The sequence below is a fragment of the Ambystoma mexicanum genome, chromosome 3q, assembly GCF_040938575.1.
Source record: "Ambystoma mexicanum isolate Mex_15411 chromosome 3q, UKY_AmexF1_1, whole genome shotgun sequence".
Taxonomy (NCBI): Eukaryota; Metazoa; Chordata; class Amphibia; order Caudata; family Ambystomatidae; genus Ambystoma; species Ambystoma mexicanum.
In genome coordinates this window covers 726,592,775-726,612,869 of record NC_090926.1, presented here as the reverse complement: position 1 = coordinate 726,612,869, position 20,095 = coordinate 726,592,775, and the positions used below count along the sequence as shown (strand labels likewise).

The following is a 20,095-nucleotide window of genomic DNA, read 5'->3' as shown; positions in this document are numbered from 1 at the left end:
ATATCATGTCCTCCTGTCCTTCAGTCTGTATGCTGTTTATATGTTGTGCTGTTCTTCCATCTGACTATATACTGTCATCCTGAGTGTTTGCCTGCATCTCTCTGTTCTGTTTGAATTAGAGCACTCGATTTGACATCTGTGCAGAGCTTGTTAACACTAACACAGGTTCGAATCCTGACAGGGCCAAACTCAGCCTTTCATCCTTCTGAGGTCGATAAATGAGCACCACACACCTTGGGTAATAATAAGCAACGCTCAGATACCTGAGGGTTCGTAGCGCTATATAAATGCAAAATTATTATTATTAATATTATTATTATTATTAATTACTTGCTCTGGTTAGGCGTTCCTGTGCTGCTCACATTCCATGATCCCACCTGTTTGTCTGTATAGCTTATTCTATGCTCCCGTATGACGGTCTGTATGCTGTGCATATGCTATGCACCTGTATGCTGTTATCTATGATATCATATTCTATGCTGCTGCATGTTAGTCAGTATGCTGCTCGTATTACATGCTCCAGTCTGTTGGTCTCTATGATGATCATATGCAATGCTCCTATATGCCAGTCTGTATACTTCGTGCTATGCCCCTATATGTCAGTCTCTATGATATCCACATATTGCATGTTCCCTCCTGTTGGTCTATATACTTTATTCTCTGCTGCCGTATCCTGGTCCCTGTTATGTCCATGTGACATGAATCTGCATGCAAATCTATTCACTGTCCATATTCTATGCTCCTGCCTTCTGGTCTGTATACATTCCACCATACATTTCACAAATGTATCGAAATGTGGCTGTTTCAACAACACCTGACCAAGCAACCACTTTAGTCAACACCTGACCAAGGAATAATCCCACGTGCAGACTGCAACTTGCAGTACTCCACTACTGTTACAAGATGCCAGCCCAACCACTGGCTACCCATGCCCTGTACAGCTCTCTGCTGCTTTTAAGTTAGTTACATGCATCAAACAATAACAATTTTAAATAGTCACTGTTCCTGTATGGTGGTCCCTATATAACCATATTTCAGGTTCCTGTATGTTGGTACGCATGTTGCTCATATTCCATGCACTAGCATGTCTCTCTGTATGATGCCCTCATCCTATGCTCCTGTCTCTAGGTCTGTGCACAGCCCATATTTACTGTAGCTGCTTCTGTATGTATGTGAATTACAAAGGCGAAAATTAACTGAAAATCAACTGAGCACTGTACAAAGGGGATGCGACGAGGGGGTTACAAATAGGGTATGATTTGATAGGATATGATAAGGCATTTATAACGCACCTATACACACGTTTTTACCCTAGTGTTTACCTATACCCTTCTCTTCCTACCAGGGGGGGTGGAGGAACTCCAGAGGGAAAGAGGTAGGGTTCGGTAAAGCATTTGCCAAGATGTTTAAAATATATAGTCTCCAGGTCCTTCCTGAAGTGCAGAAATGTATGGATGGGGGCAGCATTCTTATATACGTTGATAACTTGTCCCAGAGACACAATGCTGAGCAGGAAAATGCCTGTTTCCTGCATTGTCCCCTCTTGCAGGTCTTTGTTTCCACCTTGGTGATATTTGAGCCTCTGCTGGTGTACAGGCCTCTGGAGATGGTGAGTTTCACGGCCATGTGGATTGGTGTTTTGTTTGTGCCTTTTATTTATGTGAAGCAGGCAGTCTTGAACATGATGAATGATTGAAATGGATGCCCGGGCAGCTTTTTGAGGATCGGGATGATGTGGTCAATGTTTCTTAATCCTGATAATGACCACATGATTGATGGCTGTCAGAAGGGCAAGGTGGCATCTGAGACTCCTGTGAGTAGGGCCTTGTCACCTCCAGGGCTTATACATCTGTTCTGAAACTTGGGGCAGAGATGAAAGGCTTGACATTGTAGAGGAGTACAAGATGGTGCCATGCTGTTTGGGTCTTCTAGGCAATGTGTGTTTTGAAATCAAGCTGAGATGTTTTGCACTGGGTGAGAATTGAGGCATGCATACATCAAGATACATGCCAGTCAGACATTTCGGGACCTGTGCATCCTTGCTGGTGTTTCCTAGAACAACGAATTTGCCTTTGTAGGTTTGAGCTTCAGGTAGGTGCTTGACAACCAGACTGAGATGAAGGAGTGGGATGTCAGTGACGCCGTTGATATTTAGGTAAATCTGTCTGCCATCTGCATATTGGAGTGTTTTGATGTTGGTGAGGAGTTGGAGAGCGTTTTCATGTAGATGCTGTAAATGACAGGGGACAGGATGGGGCCTTGTGGAACTCTGCAGGTTACTCAGTGGTGCTGGGACCTTTTGGGGCCATTCTGTACAAACTAACATATGTTAGAGGGGTATCAAGTGAACCCTTTCAGCACTGTTCCATCAAAACACACGCGCTTGGTGAGGATGTTGAGGTGGGTTTCGTAGTCCACGGTATGGAACGCAGCAGAGAGGTGGTGGAGCACCAGTAAGGAGGAGTTCCCTTTGTCCAGGATGTGCAAGGCATCATCCATAACTTGGATGGTGGCGCACTGCGAGCTGCATCGTGAATGGAAACTAGATTGGAAATCCTATAAGAGATTGTACTGAGTGAGCCTTTCATGAAACCGAATGGTGACGGCCTTCCCAATCACTCTGCAGAGGAAGGATAGATGTGTGATGGGCAGTAGTTTACTAGATCATCTGGGTCGAATGTGGGTTTATTCCAGCAGGGCGAGAATGTAGCCCATTTTCAGTGCATCTGGGAAGGTGTCTTGTGTGAGGGATGTGCTGATGACCTTGTGAAATTATGTGTGTTTCACCTTTGATGAAAATCACAGTATAGGAAGGTAGAATGTCATCTTTGTAGTTTGTGGGTTTGGGGGCAAGACTGTTTCTGAGGTCTTCTGGAGTAGATGTCTTCTGTCTGTCTGTATGCTGCCCATGGTTGCTGCTCATATCTGTTCGGCTTTATGATCTATTTATTTGTTTATTTATTTATGTATTTGTTTATTTGTATTGCGCCGGTAACTCGCAAGTCTCGGGGTGCAGAAACAAGGACACAAGGTACAATAACAATTACCACGAGAAAAGACTCAACGTACAATTACAGATGGGAGGTCTGTTGAGAGTAGGTGATCAGTTGAAAATATGGGTCTTCACTAGTATACGGAAGCGCAAGTAGTTGGCTTCCCTTCTTATACTAGGGAGAGGTTGTTCCATAGGCTGGCAGCTAAGATGGGGAAATATTTCCCAAAGCCAAATGTGTGCTTGTGAGTGGCTACTGTGATCTTTCCTTGATCTGAAGATCGGAGCGTGCAATTGGGTGCATACAGGTGGATTTTGGTTTTAGGTACCCTGGTGCTTTCCCATTGATGCATCTGTGAACCAGGGTCAGGGCCTTAAATTGAACTCTATTTTCAATTTTGCGCTAGTGTAGATCTCTTCTGGAGTCGTCAATGTGGTTGGATTTGTTTATTTTCTTTATGATCCTCACTGCATTATTCTGTATAACCTTATAGCTATGGAGGCATTTTTGGTTAGACCTTAGCATCAATGCGTTGACATAGTCCAAGTGGGATAGAATTGTCACCCTAGCAACAATGGCACAGTTACCCTCGGTAAGATAGGGCCTAATGGCTTTTAGATGTCTGAGGTAGTAGTCACAAGTCTTCTTTATGTACTGGCCTTGTGCTTCAGTCCCCAGGGAAGATTCAAGCATCAGTCCTAGGGTTTGGGTGTTTTCTATCAGAAATGAGTTGTATTCAGGAGAGAGTGTGGCTCTGGCCTGGTGGGATCCGAATACCATGAACTCAGTTTTCTTGCCGTTAAGGCACCTCCAATTTGTGTACATCCATAGTTCCATGATGGTATAGACCTTCAGAAGTTGTTCATTGTATTTCTTGTGATCTCCACTAAGTTCAATCACCAGCTGAGTATCATCAGCATAGTTGGTGAAAAAAGTGTCAATGTGATCTAGTACAAGGCAAAGGTATCTCAGATACAGGTTGAATAGTAGTGGTGACATACTGGCCCCTTGTGGGACGCCAGAGAGGATTTCCTTTTATGCAGAGAATTTATCTCCCCAGTATATGTCCTGCTCCTCTGCATCTGTGTTTATGCTAAGTATATTCAATCCTGACATCTGTCCTTCTATTCTTTGCTCTTGGCCTTCAGTTTTTATATTTTCCATATTACATTATTTCATACACCTCTTTATGCAATTCTTTTTATGGGTTATAGATAACTGACTGACTCATCCCAGGCCCCACCCATTGAGATGCACTTGTCTATAGGAAACATTCCAATGACTTTATATACCCATCTCTCATCATGCTGAATGGGCGGGATTCATAAGAACCTCCCAAGGTTTGTTTGCTATTGTCTTGGTTAGTAGGTTAGTACATTCCTAAGCCAGAGGAAAACTCTAGAACCCTGGTTGAACAAATATATGCATGATAACCTCCCCCCTCTCATTGTGTGAATGGTAGAGTCAGAAAACCTGGGGAAGCCTGCACTGCAGACTCAGTCTCCACTTGATACTTTTTACCTTAATTGGGCCACCACCCTGCTGCAACCTCCATCAAACTCACCTGCTGAAAGATTCCGTTTTCTTTGTGTCATCTTCTCAGCTCAGCCAGCTGCCTAGCATAAAAGTGCCCACACGTGAACTGAAATTCCATGTCGTGCTGGTGTCAGCCCTGTCGCTCTGTGAGGACCCAGCATCACCCCTGTGTTGCAGTGACTGTAGAGCACCACACATCCCTCCCCACCCTCAGCGAAAGTCCTACAAATTAAAAATCAATGTTAAATGCCTCGTGGCCATTCATTAGCAAACTCCACGTGGGGTTGTTTCCAGTCTGCAGCCCCTGTTTTGTCATGCTCTGGTGGGCTCGTCGAGGATTACTACATCGACTTCATGCACACACCAAGGCCACAGAATAACACAACTATATGAGTCAATTAGTTAATTTAATAATTTGGGGAATTTGGGGAATTTGTTGAGTAATGGACTTTGCCTTTCTGCTGCCTCAGAGAGCAGGTGGTTTCATGGAAACCAAGCAGACACAAAGCAGAACAGTGTGGAAGTGCATGCCTGGGTCTGCTATTTTCCAGAGAGCGGCTGGAAGTTGCAGTCGCTTGCTTGGGAAGTTCTCCTATTATGTGCCGGATTGATGGCATGCCTTCTGGCGGGTTGAAATCGTGGAGTCCCAACACTTGCTACTTGAAAGAATGTGTTGGATTCGAGACACATGTAGTTCCATAGAGCTGAGCTCCTGATGGGAGGGGATATGCCACAGAAGCTCTTAAATCTAGTTTGGAATATGTGCAATTTAGCTTGACCAATCTCAACTTCTGGATCAATTACATGGTTGGAAGATCCCGCATGGACCTCTTGCGATGCAGACTGTGTCTGCCTTACCTTCCCTACGCTTTATGCCCCGCCTGGAACTCTGCTTATCCTCTCTCTATATGCTCCTAATTACAGCCTTACTAGTCTTCCCTTCTCATCTTACTGCTCCCATAATATTCTATTCTATCACTGTATCTCCTTGTGGTTTCTCCATTAGCATTGCCCTGATAGGGTTGCACTATACACAACACAATGCATGCATTCATCCTAGAGTGTGGGCATGAGGGGCCAGACAATGATTAGGTCTCCAAGATTCAACAGCAGCCAAATGTGGTCCTGAATATTAAACTGGCATATCATAAGGCTCCACTGGAAAACTAACCGTAGTGTCAGGCCTGGCCGTCATGGGGAACTGTTGCCTGGCTTCGTTTCTGGACAAGGGCCATGGCAAGGATGCATTCTGGCAGCACCGCTGAGCTCACTTTATATCCATTCGTTAACATCAGAACTGGAGGCTATTACCCAGGACGACCCCCGCCCCCCACTTCCCATCATATGCTGCCAGTTCTTCTGCATGCCAGCAATACCTTGATAATGGCAAGGTCAACATTCGCATTGAGGAATTAGTGACAGCTTACCACAAGTCCACAAGTACACAGCGGTCTTCAAATTAAAACTGATTATTTATTTCATGCACTTAAGAGGAGTATTTTTTTTAAGAATGGCCATCTATATTAACTTTCTTGACCATTAAGGCAGTAGTTATGATCACCTGGGGTGCAGGTTTTCAGAACTTTGAAATGGTCATCACATGTAAGTAGAAGGAAGGTATGCATGAAAGAAACGAATGCAGCTACAAGGAGATGCGCCTAGAACATTTGGAGATCTTCCATTAGGGTCTTAAATAAAGCATGACGGGCTAAACGAGTTCTAGCCCATCTGGTGCCCGAGTCTGAGGTAGAGATTCTACTGCTGACTTTCCTCTTGGGTATCAGTCATACTGCTTCTTCCTCCACAGTGTCATTAGAACTGAAGACATCTCAGATTGGAGACAAAACCCCTGGAATCGGCCCTGTTCTATCTGTTAACATTCTCTAATACAATGACCCACATTTGACAGTGGATTATTTCTTGATGTAGCACTATCCAATTAGTTGAACGGATTGGATGTTTAGAGGTGGCAATCATTACCAATTTAATGTTTTTTTTTTAAAATGTGTATTTATCGTTATTGGTTAAAAAACCTTTAACAGTCAACAAGCAATCATTAAAACATCCTAACTATTTAATTACATCCTTCAATATACAACATTAGTGCCTGGCAAGGGTCAATGAGCTTGTTACAACCAAGCTCATTGGCCCTCACCCGGATTTACATTGCAGAGAAGGCTCTGAAGCCTCTGCTTCACTGCCATGGCTTCAGGGGTCCTTTCGTGACTGGCCAACATGGAAAGTGAGAATGAAATACATCGTCCTTCTCCCTGTTCCATGGTGGCCATTTTTTTTGTTTACTTTTTTTTCATTGAAATGAATGACCGCCATGGAAAGGGAGAAGGGACTACGTCTAGTCCCTTATCCCGATCCCCGGCACCCATTCTGTTTGCTTTTTTTCCCTCAAATCAAGAAACGGTTGCAGCGCCGTTCCTCGACTCGAGAAAAATTGCAATTAGTACACTGGTACGACATGCTGGGGTACTAATGGCAATATGACCCTCAGACGGGGGCCCTTACCAGTCGGGTAATGCCCCCAGCGCTCCGTTAAAGCCATTGCTTCACTCGGGCTACTAACTATGGCCCCGGGGGCATTACTGGACTGTTAATGTCCTCCCTCCTCGTGTTATATTGCCTAATTAACTTTACAATTCTATCAAGGTCAGATAAAGCATTTAAAGATCACAAATCGCGATTCAAAACTCATACATTTATTTTTCCGAATTACAACATTTTACATTTTAAATCCTTTATATAAATTCATGTAATAATTTCAATGATTTGATAAAACCAACAATTGTTTAATTGAATATCTGTCAGAAGCCATTCAATATTACAAACCTGAGCATAATAAGAACCTAACCTTACAATGACAGCCAACCTAGACATTTGTTATTATTAAATTTCCGATATGAATATTTTAATGTTTACTTGATTGTATTGCACAATAAACATTCTAAATTCAAACGCAACTAACATATGAAACTTGAGAAACATACTTTATAAAAGCATAACAAGAGACTCCCATAACTATTGCAGAGGTGAAATTGCTTTGTCGGACTGGTCTGCTGAGCGTTTCTTGGTGAAATCTGTTTTGACAGTTTTATTGTATTTTGTATTCAAGGGTTTTAGGCTGAATGACAAATGTATAATGTTTGGCTTCCACAATTATGTCCTGAAATGAGAAATTGTATTGGATTGTCTGAAATATTTTTGTGTGAAGTTTTAAGAAAGATGAAATAAGGGGCTATATGGAGATGTTTTCTTTTGTAAATGTGAACATGTCTCGATGAATTGAGTACAAATGTATATATGTAATGTGTATTAACTTAATTTTATCCTTGGACTTGGGATGTTGTGTATAGATTTTATGTCTATATGTGTAAGGTTGCCTTAGAGTAGCTAGTATCACATTGAATAAAACACTTTTAAAAAGAAAGGGTATTTTTCGCACATTTTTCAAATCCTAATATCCTCCGCATATCAAACATAATTAAATTATTTAAACTAAAAAAAAACAAATAATTCGCAATCAACGATTTCTTTCTAATTGCAAAATGCAATCTCAGAATTAATGTGATTTTTGTTATATAAAATGGCATAGTAGCTTTTACAAATTTGGTTTGAATAGCTATGCATGCACGTATTTGGTTGTAAAAGGACGTCTGTGCTTTGCCGGAATCATATCCAACCATCTACATTAATTTAAGCACAATTTCGCACATATGTAGCTAAGCTTTTGTTAAAAGTTATGCCTTGATTCAACAATAGAGTGAGAATAGATGCGTACAGGGTAGACGGTCTCGAGTCACATGGTAGATTCGAGCTCCACTGATTACTGAGACATTGGCCTTCAAAAGGGACCTAAATCACTGAGCTGAACCATATGCCCTGCGCTGTTTGTATGCCCCTGACAGAATGGACGAGGGCTTGTGTGTACCAATATTGGGTTGTGGAGAGGGCCTGGAGATTTGTGTGGGGCATTGGGGATTTCAGAGGGAGACCACCATGGACATAAAGTAGAAAAGGGACTGGATTTGGCAAGGTGAGTAATGGAGAGCTGCCGGAGAGGCAAATAATTGCAAAGCGTGGAAAAACCTGTACCATAACATAAGGCGTGAAGATTAACCATGGATCTGAAAGAAATCCGGAAAGAGGGAAGGGGCAGGCGTGCCAAGCACAAAGCGGGTTGAAGAGTGCAAGGTCGGCATGTGCTTTGCGGTGTTCGCGTTACAAGCTTAATTTGCTGTAGAACTTCAGGTTGTCACATGCACTTAGCTTTGAAGTAACAAACTGAAGGGCTCCAGCGAATTCATTTTGTAACGCATGCGCTGCAAAGCAAATATTCAAAGCAAATAAACACACTCAGGCATTAATAGCTTGTGATTATCACAAGACGGTCAGGGTGCGAAGAATTCAACCATCTGCACGGTGGGTGTGCGCTTGCCTGGGGTATTTTTAAATGTTAAATGAAAATTAATGATGTAGATCAACCTCCGGAAAATGTGTGGACTTAGTCCACACACATTTTCCTATGCTCACTGCATGACATACACATAGACCTGTGTAGTCTGGGTGGACACTGCCTACAGGCGCTGTCCCCCCTGTCATAGTTGGAATATGACAGCCAAGAGTACATCAAGGCATCTCCAAATTCCAAAGGCAACACCTTCCTCCTGCCATGGCCAGCCTAATTAAGTAACAAAGGCTCCATGAATCTGACCCTTCCTGTGTTAGCTGTTGGTGGCAGCCTCGCACACTAATCAGTTAATTCAAACAGGCCCACGGGAGGCCTCGTCACAGGACCAACAAAGGACAGGAAATCCTCAACAACATTTGATATGCACTGTCAACCTGAAGCAATCTCTCACCTCTCAGTATCAAGGGCAGTGATCTGTCATGTCTGGAACTATGTATTTACAGTAGTCATCCCCGCAGGTGGACCTCGTTCAGAAAGTACAAGTATGTTGTTTGGCGAAGACTAAAAGTCTGGTCCCGCCACAGCTTCAATGGAGACCTACCTCTTTAATCAGGAACCACAGACAGCTCAATTAACTAGAGAGACCATTTGATCTACAACAGACAGGAAGATGGGTGGGACATAGTATCACATGTTTTCTCCCCTTTACCTTTTCTGTTGCAAGGCACCCTGATTATGACCTCATGCATAAAGGAGATTGTTGGTGGGGACCCAGGAAAGGTTCATTAAGGTACAGTTAGCCTGCACCAATCACAGTGGCCCATTTGTCTTGAAAATAGGGTTGAGCCACTCATTTGGGGAGATCATCTGAAAACTTTGCAAGGAGTAATGAGGAGAACTGATTTGAACCCTGACTGATGGTACAGTCTGCCATACAGCTTCCACTTGTGAAAGAAGGCCAGGATTTTCAAAGAGGGAAGCAAGATCCCTCCCCTAAACATCTCCATGGAACAGAGGGAGATACTGAATCCAGAGGACCCTCCAGCTGCTCCAGAACCAGCACCCAGCCAACACGCAGCATGACCTGCAAGCAAGCTTCCCAGTTGGGAAGTGCCAGAGAGTCTCTAAACCAAACCAAGGACAAGGCTGTTGCCTGCAACACTCTTCTCAGCTTTGGCCCATCCACCTTAAAGGATGACACAAGCCCAGTGAAGAAGCTAGGAAGAGTGCATCGACAAGCATCAACCAGCGTCCACCTTAATGGACATTTTTGAGCCAGTGGAGCCCCTTGAGCTGCAACCGACTGCACCACTGACTGTTGTCACGCCACAGTCACTAATGTAATCTGAGATGCCTCAAACAGTGCTTCAGACATGCCCGCCAGCACTGAGACAATGATTCCTGACCCCGAGCTGCTGGGTAGGCCCAGCCTGCAGCCATACGTCCAGCCTCACTCGCCAAAATGCCTGCCGCCTGATAGCAACAGAGTTCCAGGTATGGCATAGAAGCTTCCCTTCCCCCGTTGAGGGAAGGGAAGCACCAGGAATTAGTGATAAACATTAGTGAAAAATGGAATTCTTCATAGCTCTCTGGAATTTCAGGTCCTCACCCTCAAATAGAATTAAGAGTTACATTTAGTTCCAGAGAGTTGAGCTCCTGATGGGATGGGATATGCCACAGAAGCTCTTAAATCTAGTTTGGAGGGCATATGTGTAATTTAGCTTGACCAATCTCAACTTCTGGATCGATTACATAGTTGGAAGATCCCCCATGGACCTCTTGCGATGCAGACTGTGTCTGCCTTAATTTAACTACGCTCTATGCCCCGCCTGGAACTCGGTTTATCCTCTCTCCATATGCTCCTAACTATAGCCCTAGTAGTTTTCCCTTCTTATCTTCTTGCTCCCATAATATTCTATTATATCGCTGTATCTCCTTGTGGTTTCTCCATCAGCATTGCCCTTATAGGGTTGCACTATACACAACAAAACACATGCATTCATCCTAGAGTGTGGGCATGCCATCCGTCCAGCCTCACTCGGCAAAATGCCTGCCGCCTGATAGCTGCAGCTGTCTCCCATCTTGAACTTTGTCGCAGAATTACACATCACCCTGAAACTGACTTGACGCTGTTGAGAACCTAGAACTTATACAGGCACAAGGTACATTGTGTTTCTGTCCCCCTTGTCCTTCTCCAACGGCCCCTAGTAACATTTTATGACCCAATGCTCCCTTTGTGCTGAAACCAAGTATCCCTGAACTATTGCAATTAATTGCATTACCGACTACCCTCCTGTCAGTATCCAGAGTGCATCCCTTTTCCTTCTTGAAATTGTTTATCCTCTGCATTCCTTTACAGGGTGTGTTGTATTTTTTAATGTGCTAGAATTGTCTGTTGAATAATAAAGTAGATATTTGTATACAACGTTGACTTTGATCATTGGGTAATAATTGTATTTTCGCTGTGTTGCAACTAACCAACGATCCACAACCTTGCAGAGATAAGCCTGCCATTCCATCCACGTTACCAAAATTGACAATGAGATTTATTATTTTCTTTTGTTTCCAATCTGTTCGGATCCCTTCTGGTGTACTAGAGGTGTGAGGCTGATTGCTGCTTTAGAAACCGATATTCATCCCTCAACCACTGGTGCCCCGAAGTTGATTCATCACACAGGGGTGCGTAACACTAAACGCCCACTGAAAAGCTATATATTCTTCTTTACCAACAAGGGGCTGATGTGGATCCACTGGGTGTGAAACAAAGAGGTGTTGAGTGCCATTTAGTGTTTCTGAAACCTGCTGGTTTTTCGTCTCATGATAAATGCCGATATTAACCGCTAGCTGTGTTTGTCTCCATTAAAATGTATGCACTCCACGGGGGGGGCCCAGATTGTCTTCAGCTCTAAGCAAGGGGCGGGGGTCCAGCCATTATGTTGAAATGGGCCTATGCTCTTCTTCAGCCGGGCCTGGGAGAGTTTCTGCACTAAATTCTACCAAGCCATGCCTGCTCGCTCTAGAAAAAACAATAATTAATATATATACATACAGGTGGGCAGCATCTCATTGACATCCTTGCCTACCCCTTAGCATGCAGCCTTTCTTTGGGGAGCCTTGCAATATTGTCAGCCTATCGTCAGAGTTGTCATGAGAAGGATGCAGTTGCTGAGCCACAGGGAGCAGTACTTTCCTTTCGGGCCTCACACACATATTCTTGATGCAACTCATTATTATCAACAGCACATCAAAATGTGGGGCACTGTAGATGCAACTGGCAGCAGACACGCCCATAAATAGGAACAGATATTTGCCTTTAAAAATCACTCCAAGAGTGAACACTGGGTTTTATGAACTTGATTGACACATATGTACCTAAAAGCCACACCCATCCTCCACTTCCTCAAGCAAATACCTAATCTATGCCCTTTTTCAAGGCAATCAAATTGAGGCACAAATTAAATATCATCATCAATAACTTTATTCGGCAATAAGGCCATTAAAGTACAAAAAAATAAATATGCCTGTTGAACTGTTTAGCTAAATGGCATTAGCTAGCTGGTTTCTTTAAATGATGCATAATCACAAGCTGCATTCCTGTGTCAAACAATGGCTACATCCAGGTGACCTTGTCAAACAGTTTAGTATTTATCTCCTGAAAGATCAACTGCAAAAACAGAGACCTTGTTTTGGATGACATTGCTTTGGATCCGTGTACTTTTAGGCTTTCATCAAGGATGTATACAATGCGCTACAATCTTCTTTTTCTGTGCATGACATAATGAATTCTATACTTGTTAGATTGGTGTGTAATGTGATTTGTGTTTGGTTTGTAATGTGGTCTGGGTTAGGTATGGGCATTGTGTTATGGGGAGTAATGAGGCAGAACCCCAGGTATGGGTCTTGTTTTATAAGAAGTGAGCAGGTGGGACACCTGGTATTTGTCTTTTATAGTGCATCAGCACACCAGGCATGACTCTTTGGTGGTGATGGATGTCATAGTAGGCCACCAGGTGTTTGAAATTTAGAGCAAGGCTAGACTGCCTCGTTTGGCTCAAAAATCCCTCATATATTACCTGGTAAGGTATTTACCGCACTGGGAGAAGCAAGGGGATCAGGAGACTATGAATACACTAGGGGCAACAAATCAAAATTAAAGTCAGTAGTATATCTGCACATATCTGTGTGTATGTGTATATACATATATGTGACGTACATCAATATGTATGCAGTTATTGACAGACTTTTGACTGTAAATGCTTAAAAGATATCACTGTGTATGTGTCTGTTGAAATAAGCTGCACATAATGTCTTTTCTGCACCTAGGGATATAGCTGCCATGGGATACATGAACTAAGAGTCATGTTGGTTGGCAACTGAGTATTGTTAAGCTTGACTGCATCCCCATCCTTGAACCCAAGGGAACACCGATTTTAGTTTAAGCTTCAATTTGTTGAGATGTTTCCTGAACATCCTTCTTCTTTCAATATTAGGATCTCTTAGGTCCCTTGAAGGTGGTCAATGAGCTGCCTTCAAAGGGGAGAACCTGGGAGAAAGAATGGAATCTGGGTGCCACACAAAAGAGCTTGGAGAAGGGGAGACCATGGAGGTTGTGGGATTTGAGAGAGAGGGGCACACATCACAATGGTGAGTGCCCAAGATCTAGGGTGTTGAGTGAAAGGCCACTATTGATCGGACTCTCGGAACAGAGCGTTGTAAAATGAGCAGTGCTGGGTAGCCGAGATTCCTTGTCTTGCAAGGGGGAAGCGTATTGAAATATGATAGAATAACCATTGACTGGGAGGCAATGCAGAAAGACCTGTGAACCAGCTGTTGTGGTAGGTGGATGTGCTGAGGACTATTGTGTAAATGAGAGTTTGTGTGAGTGGTTAGTCAGGTGGGGTGTATGTTGCCGATGTTGAGTTGGTGGTACAAAGTCCATTCATCTACATGCATTTTTTCAGTAGGGTTTTTGCCAATTTATTTTCTGGAAAAACCCAGTAAACAAAATAGGGGGCTGTCGGGAAGCGTAGATAATGGACGGGGGCAGGGCCATCATTTGGAGATCACCAGGGGTCGCAGCTGCAACCCCTGATGTCTCCCTTGCTATCCCTGTGGTCTCCCTTGCTACCCCTAAAAATAGGTTTTATTTGTACACAAATGGATACTCCGTGGCTCTTTGCTTCTGGGGTGCCTAGCTTTCTTGTTCAGGCCCCTTAGTAAAACAACAGGGGCTTCCACAAGTGTAACACTTTGAGTGGTGACCCTAAATGAGAAAGAATAGGAATAACAAATATTTAGTCTTTCTGGAATTCTATAGAGCAATTGCTCGACTTAATAAAGGATTATGTCAGGCACACTTCAGGGGTGAGTCACTGATTAAGTGTGTTCTTAAACACCTCAAATTCACAATGCAGACAAAAACTTCCAAAAAGCATTAAGAGGAGAATAAACATCCATTTCGGAATATGTGTTTTGCTTTTCGCAAGTTGCTGTTATCACATTCTTTTTTCTGCCGTTGTCTCCGTTATGATCATATAAAGACATTCCATCTCGGTTTCCTCGGTCACTTGACAAAATCTTTGTGCCTAAAAGCTTGTGCGCAGTGCAGAAATGTTTGACCATAGCACATAAAGTGGTCCTTGATTTCATTGTGCCACAATTAATGCTTTGTTGTAATAGGTCTATCTTTCCTATCTCCCTGGCATGCTGTTCAGGATGTTTGTTTGCATGTATCAGGTAAAGAGTGCCCAGAGTATGGGATGCTGTGTGAGTGTGCGGCATTCCCCGCGCTAATATAAATTCCTTAATACATTGTTATAAACCCTCCCCATGGTATGTATTTTGCCAACCTCTGAAGCCTAAAAAGTAGATCCACGCAGGCTTGACATGTGGCCAACTTTGCACCAGACCTGCAAATAAACTGGCCTGATGTTAAGTTTCAGTTAGCAGTTTAATGGTATCGACTACAGAGTGTAATTTGCTTTTTGACTTTGTGGAACATTCAGACATGCAATTGCTCTTTTTACTATAGCCGGTAAGATAGCTATATGCATTTATTTATTTATTAGACATTTGTATGGCGCCTATACAAAAGTGTTTCCAGTAAGATAGTTCTGTGGGTTGAGCACTCACTGCTGTGATGTGTGTGTGATCTACAGGTTCGAAACCGGGCAAGACCAACTCAGACTTTCATCCTTCTGAGGTCGATAAATGAGTACCAACACATGTTGGGTGATATTGTATGTATACTGTTTTATGTAAAGCGCTTAAGCGTAAGTGCTATATAAGAACACCTCATTATCATTTGACCTTGGACGTCTACTTTCATTCACAGTAATTTGGTAATATGGGCCTATACACACTGATATTAAGGATAAATATGGTGATCCATTCTTGTATGAAATGTATATACATTACAGTGATTTCGTAACCATATTTTTCGTAGTGTACTTAGGAAGAATAGAATGTGATGCCACTTCCTGTTTTGTCAAGGGGTGAAAGTTCGTGTCCTATCACTTCCTGTGGTCAAATTACATCACTTCATGTAATGCCATCAGAGGTCAAGGGTCGTGTGATGTCACTTCCGCTACCCATGGCATTTTGGTGAAAAGACGTCCCTCCGGCGGGGTGAATAGGGAATAGTGTTATATTAATAAGGGGGGGATTGGGAGGGAAGCTCCAAAATGAAAACAAAAAACGTCAATGGTTTTATTCCCCAAAGAGATTTGGGCAGAAAACCCATCGATAAAATGCATGTCGATTAATGAACATAGAACCAAGTTGATATCAGCACTCAGAGCTGATAGTCGTAAGTTCACCCAAGGTTGCGTCAGGGAGCTCCTACTTTACAGGTGACTGTGGAGGAATAGAGACAGGCCCTGGATAGTGACAGCTGACAACGAGAGCAGGCAGGTAAACCAGAGACTGTCATTGAGCTTCTTTTGTCTTCCTCTCAGCTCTTTAGGTGTGCCGCCTGGAAGAGGAAGCTGCCCTTTGACCGACCCGTTGCACTTTGACCTCATCTACACAGACTATCATGGGATGCAGCAAATGAAGGCGCACATGGGCATCTCCTTCAAGAAATACAGGTGAGGCTGCCCTTGAAATGCAGGTGTGGGAGAAGAGACTGTCCAGGAAGGAAGTTGGTGGGAGAGTGCCTGTCAACGCAAAGCAGGCGATGGGTATAAACTGTCCATGAAATATAGGTGTGGGATGGAACCTGTGCATGGAATGGGTGAAAGGTGGGTCTGCACATGCATTACAGGTAAGAGGTGGGACATCTCTTTTAAGAAAGGTACGGGTAGGGCCAGAGATTCCCCTTCAAGATAGAAAGCTGATGGAGTGCAGCCTGTCTGTGAAAGGCACGTCAAGCAGCAGTGGAAAGGCAGAGCTGGTCACAGACATTCAGGTAAAGCTAGGGGACCAGTTCATTCAATGATGGTGAGGATACGTTTATTTCACTAAGTGCGGTGAGGACAAAGGAGGCTGTTCATGAACTACAGGTGTGAGGGCCAAGATGGTAGAGCAAATGTTGGCAGCATGGATACTCCTGCAGGAGGGACCAATTCAAGGGAGAAACGTCCCTTCACTAAAATAATCGAGGGAGCGTTCTCCCTTTCAGCAAACCTTGGGGGAAAAGTGGATCCTCTCATTTAAGAAATGGAAGGTATGGGCAGTGTCTGCCACTATAAAGATATAGGGGACGGATCAGGCAAGGCAGACCAGCAGGTGGGCTTCTCCATAAAGAAATAAAATTGAGTGGGCGGCCATGACATACAAGTGAAGGATTTGGTTCGTCTTCAGAAAGGGAAAGCAGTGAAGAGTTTAAGAAGATAAAGTTGTGGGGACCTTCTTAAAAATACATATTATTGCCCAGAGTGTCTCCTTCAACAATGAACAAAGTGTCTGCAGCACAGCCTGTGTGTAACGTAGGGCAAAAGTGCAGACTTTTTCCAGGAATACAAATACGGGACATGACCCTTCACTGAAGGCATAACATGATTCCATCTTCGTAGGATCTAGGTGAGGACACTCGGTTGCTTCATTCAGTACACGGTGGGCATCTCCGCTCTTCATTGAAGAGGTAAGGCCCCTCTAGAGAGGCCGAGGCACACAGGGCCCTTCCGTAAAGAAATAATTTTGCGTATGAAATGCCAGCGATGGCCTGGTCCAGTCACAGCACAGAGATCAAAATGAAGATATGATAAGCAGGAGATAAACACAGCTCCTGGGTGTCCAGCATTAACCAGTGACCAGTAGTCACCTCTGGGGAACCAGGAGCTAGTACCTAGTGTTCGGCAACTCTAACTTCCACATGAGATGCACATTATTTATGACCCCCTTATGCTTATAAATATTGTAGATGTGTCCTAATGTTTATTTATAGATTGTCCCAAAAGCACAGAGTTAGATTCACACAGGTGTGTTTGTTTGACATCAGTTGGCCCTGGGAGCCACAATTAGCTCTTAGAAGTTGTTTTTAAGCTAACAAGGCTCTTCTAGGCCACAAGCAAGAGCTAGATAGTTTCCAGCTCCTCTTAGTTTCAAACTCTGCAACATGTAGGTGAGCATCGCAATTCCTCCTGCACTGGATAGTGGTGATGAGTGGACTTGTTATATATTTTCCCTTTTACAATCGACAATGTATCAGTAAACTCCTAAAAGACCGAGCTCCGTCCATCGCCAATGTCCAATGCAGAAGAAGCCACAATGCTACTCGCCCACATTGCAATGGACCTTGTAATGTGATGCTTACTGTGAAGGGGGCATCAAACCCCAGATTCCACTGAGCCAACATCCATGTATCCAGTAACAGACCTACCTCACTCCCAACCCAGCATTACACCTCCCCAGACGTTAGCTGGGGGTCGCCAGCTGCTACCCCTGGAATCCCCTTTGATACCGTTGGCACTGGCTCTGTCACCACTGGTCACCGAGCCGGTGCAAGAGAGCTTGAAGAGCTGATGTGTACCAAAAGATCTGGAACTGTGACCCGGGAGGGGGCCACCGGCAACACATTTTTCAAGGGTTGCAGCAATGCCGCTTGACAGTCTATTGAGTTGAACCAAATTTCAGTTCAGCTGTAACTGCTAATGGGGAAGGCGAGAAATGTGCTTTAACTTCACAAAGAACAGTTCCGGAATGGTGAAACTGGTGAAAATGGTTGCAAAAAGTAGAGGGAATGTTAACAGTAAAAAAATAGTAGTGGAACTCTGCTACCGACTGTTCCCGCTCATTTCAACCACTGGGTGTGCATCTGAAAATGGTGGGCCCTCACTCCCCAGTACCATAGTAGAGTGGAAATCCATATGCGTGTGAACCCTCAAAGTCTTGTTGTGCATCAGATCACACCCAGCACTGTTTCCTGGAGTAGCTGAAAGGCTGCATGAAGGCAAAGTCCTTGGACTGCAATGGAAGGCCTTGCACCCTCCCGGCCTAGTGGTTTATGGCAACCCAGTCCAATATCAATTATGCGGCTACAGCCAATGCACCCGGTGGAGCTCCCAAAGGGCAAGGGACAAGCAAAATAACAAGGAAGCCAGAGCGTTACCCCACCCTCGGACACACCTTCCTTTTAAAGCGGTTTGTGGTTAACGGGGCTGTATTTACCCAACACCAAACGTCCAGCGCATCATTGGGGGATGCCGGAAATGGAAGCAGACCACTGCAAATCTAGCCCAGACCAGCACCTCTCCCTCTGTAGCCACTCATAGGGCAGTCGGGTTGGCAGTGGGCGATCATCTGGCAATGGGTGCCGTCAGCACCTCCATGCTGTCTGGCGGCTGCAGCTTTCACAGGGTACTGCCCAGTCTGGGGAATTTGCTATTGGCGTGCCCTCCTGCTGTGTGGAGTGGGTATTTTGCAGCCTGGCTTCTCCTGTAAAGAGGCATCATTAACCACAAACCGCTTTAAAAGGAAGGTTTGTCCGAGGGTGGGGTAACGCCCAGGCTTCCTTGTTATGTTGCTTGTCCCTTGCCCTTTGGGAGCTGTAGCTGCATAATTGATATTGGGCTGGGTTGCCATAAACCACTAGGCCGGAAGGCTGCAAGGCAGAGGGCCTTCCATTGCAGTCCAAGGACTTTGCCTTCATGCAGCCTTTCAGCTACTCCAGGAAACAGTGCTGGGTGTGATCTGATGCACAAGACTTTGAGGGTTCACAAGCATATGGATTTCCACTCTACTATGGTACTGGGGAGTGAGGGCCCACCATTTTCAGATGCACACCCAGTGGTTGAAATGAGCGGGAACGGTCGGTAGCAGAGTTCCACTACTATTTTTTACTGTTAACATTCCCTCTACTTTTTGCAGCATTTTCACCAGTTTCACCATTCCGGAACTGTTCTTTGTGAAGTTAAAGCACATTTCTCGCCTTTACCCCCCAATAGCAGTTACAGCTGAACCGGACTGAGATACTCTGATCCGGTGGAGCTCATGTATTAACCTGTGCGACAGCACTGATATCTGAGTGCGCGAAGTCTGTGTAGTACAATAGGTAACTACACCATGTGAGGCCTACTCATGAACACTCTGTGCAGCCTGAGTGATGCTCTGCTCTCTGAGCCTAGATAATCTGTGCAACCTGAGGGATAGCTCTGCTGACTGATGTCTTATGCGAATCATCTTTTCTAGCCCCTGGAACAGTGGCCCTCTTGAGTCCTACACCTCAGACAACCGATCTTGAGAAGAGAGGGTTGGACAAGACAACATTTAGCTACACGACTCACCACCTACCCTTACCACAATGTTCCGCTTATTCCCTGACAAATGCAGACTTCTGGGGCATGGAGAGGTCTTGGCATGCCCAGTGGCACAAGGCTATGTTTGGGTAAATCAGACAAAAGGGAAGAACAACAGGCTGCTCTTTATTTCATTTTAGGAACATTCTGTTGATTAATTTATTTTAAAAGACATAAATCAAGTGACCAAATATTGAACCTTTCTCACAAATATAAGAGTCAATCGATGTAACTTGAGCACTCCCTTCCACCACCTTTGCCCTCCCTGCCTCCCTATGATTACAGCAGTAGCCACCATTCCAACACCCCTCCAGTAGTAAATCGCAATACTACCCAAGTAGCCCTAAATGCACACAGGACACGAAAATAGCCCTGATTATCCATGCTTCTCCTCAGGTGCAGTCCTCGGG

The 20,095-nt window shown here is 44.2% G+C and overlaps 1 protein-coding gene across 1 annotated transcript in view; it reads left to right on the top strand.

Moving 5' to 3' along the window:
* Positions 1 to 20,095, top strand: part of MGAT5B (alpha-1,6-mannosylglycoprotein 6-beta-N-acetylglucosaminyltransferase B) — a 1,313,368-nt gene that overhangs the window by 935,144 nt on the left and 358,129 nt on the right. The window contains exon 9 of the mRNA XM_069654653.1: positions 15,906 to 16,037. Within this exon, the coding sequence (XP_069510754.1) occupies positions 15,906 to 16,037 (132 nt within the window). The remainder of the gene's footprint in view (positions 1 to 15,905; positions 16,038 to 20,095) is intronic.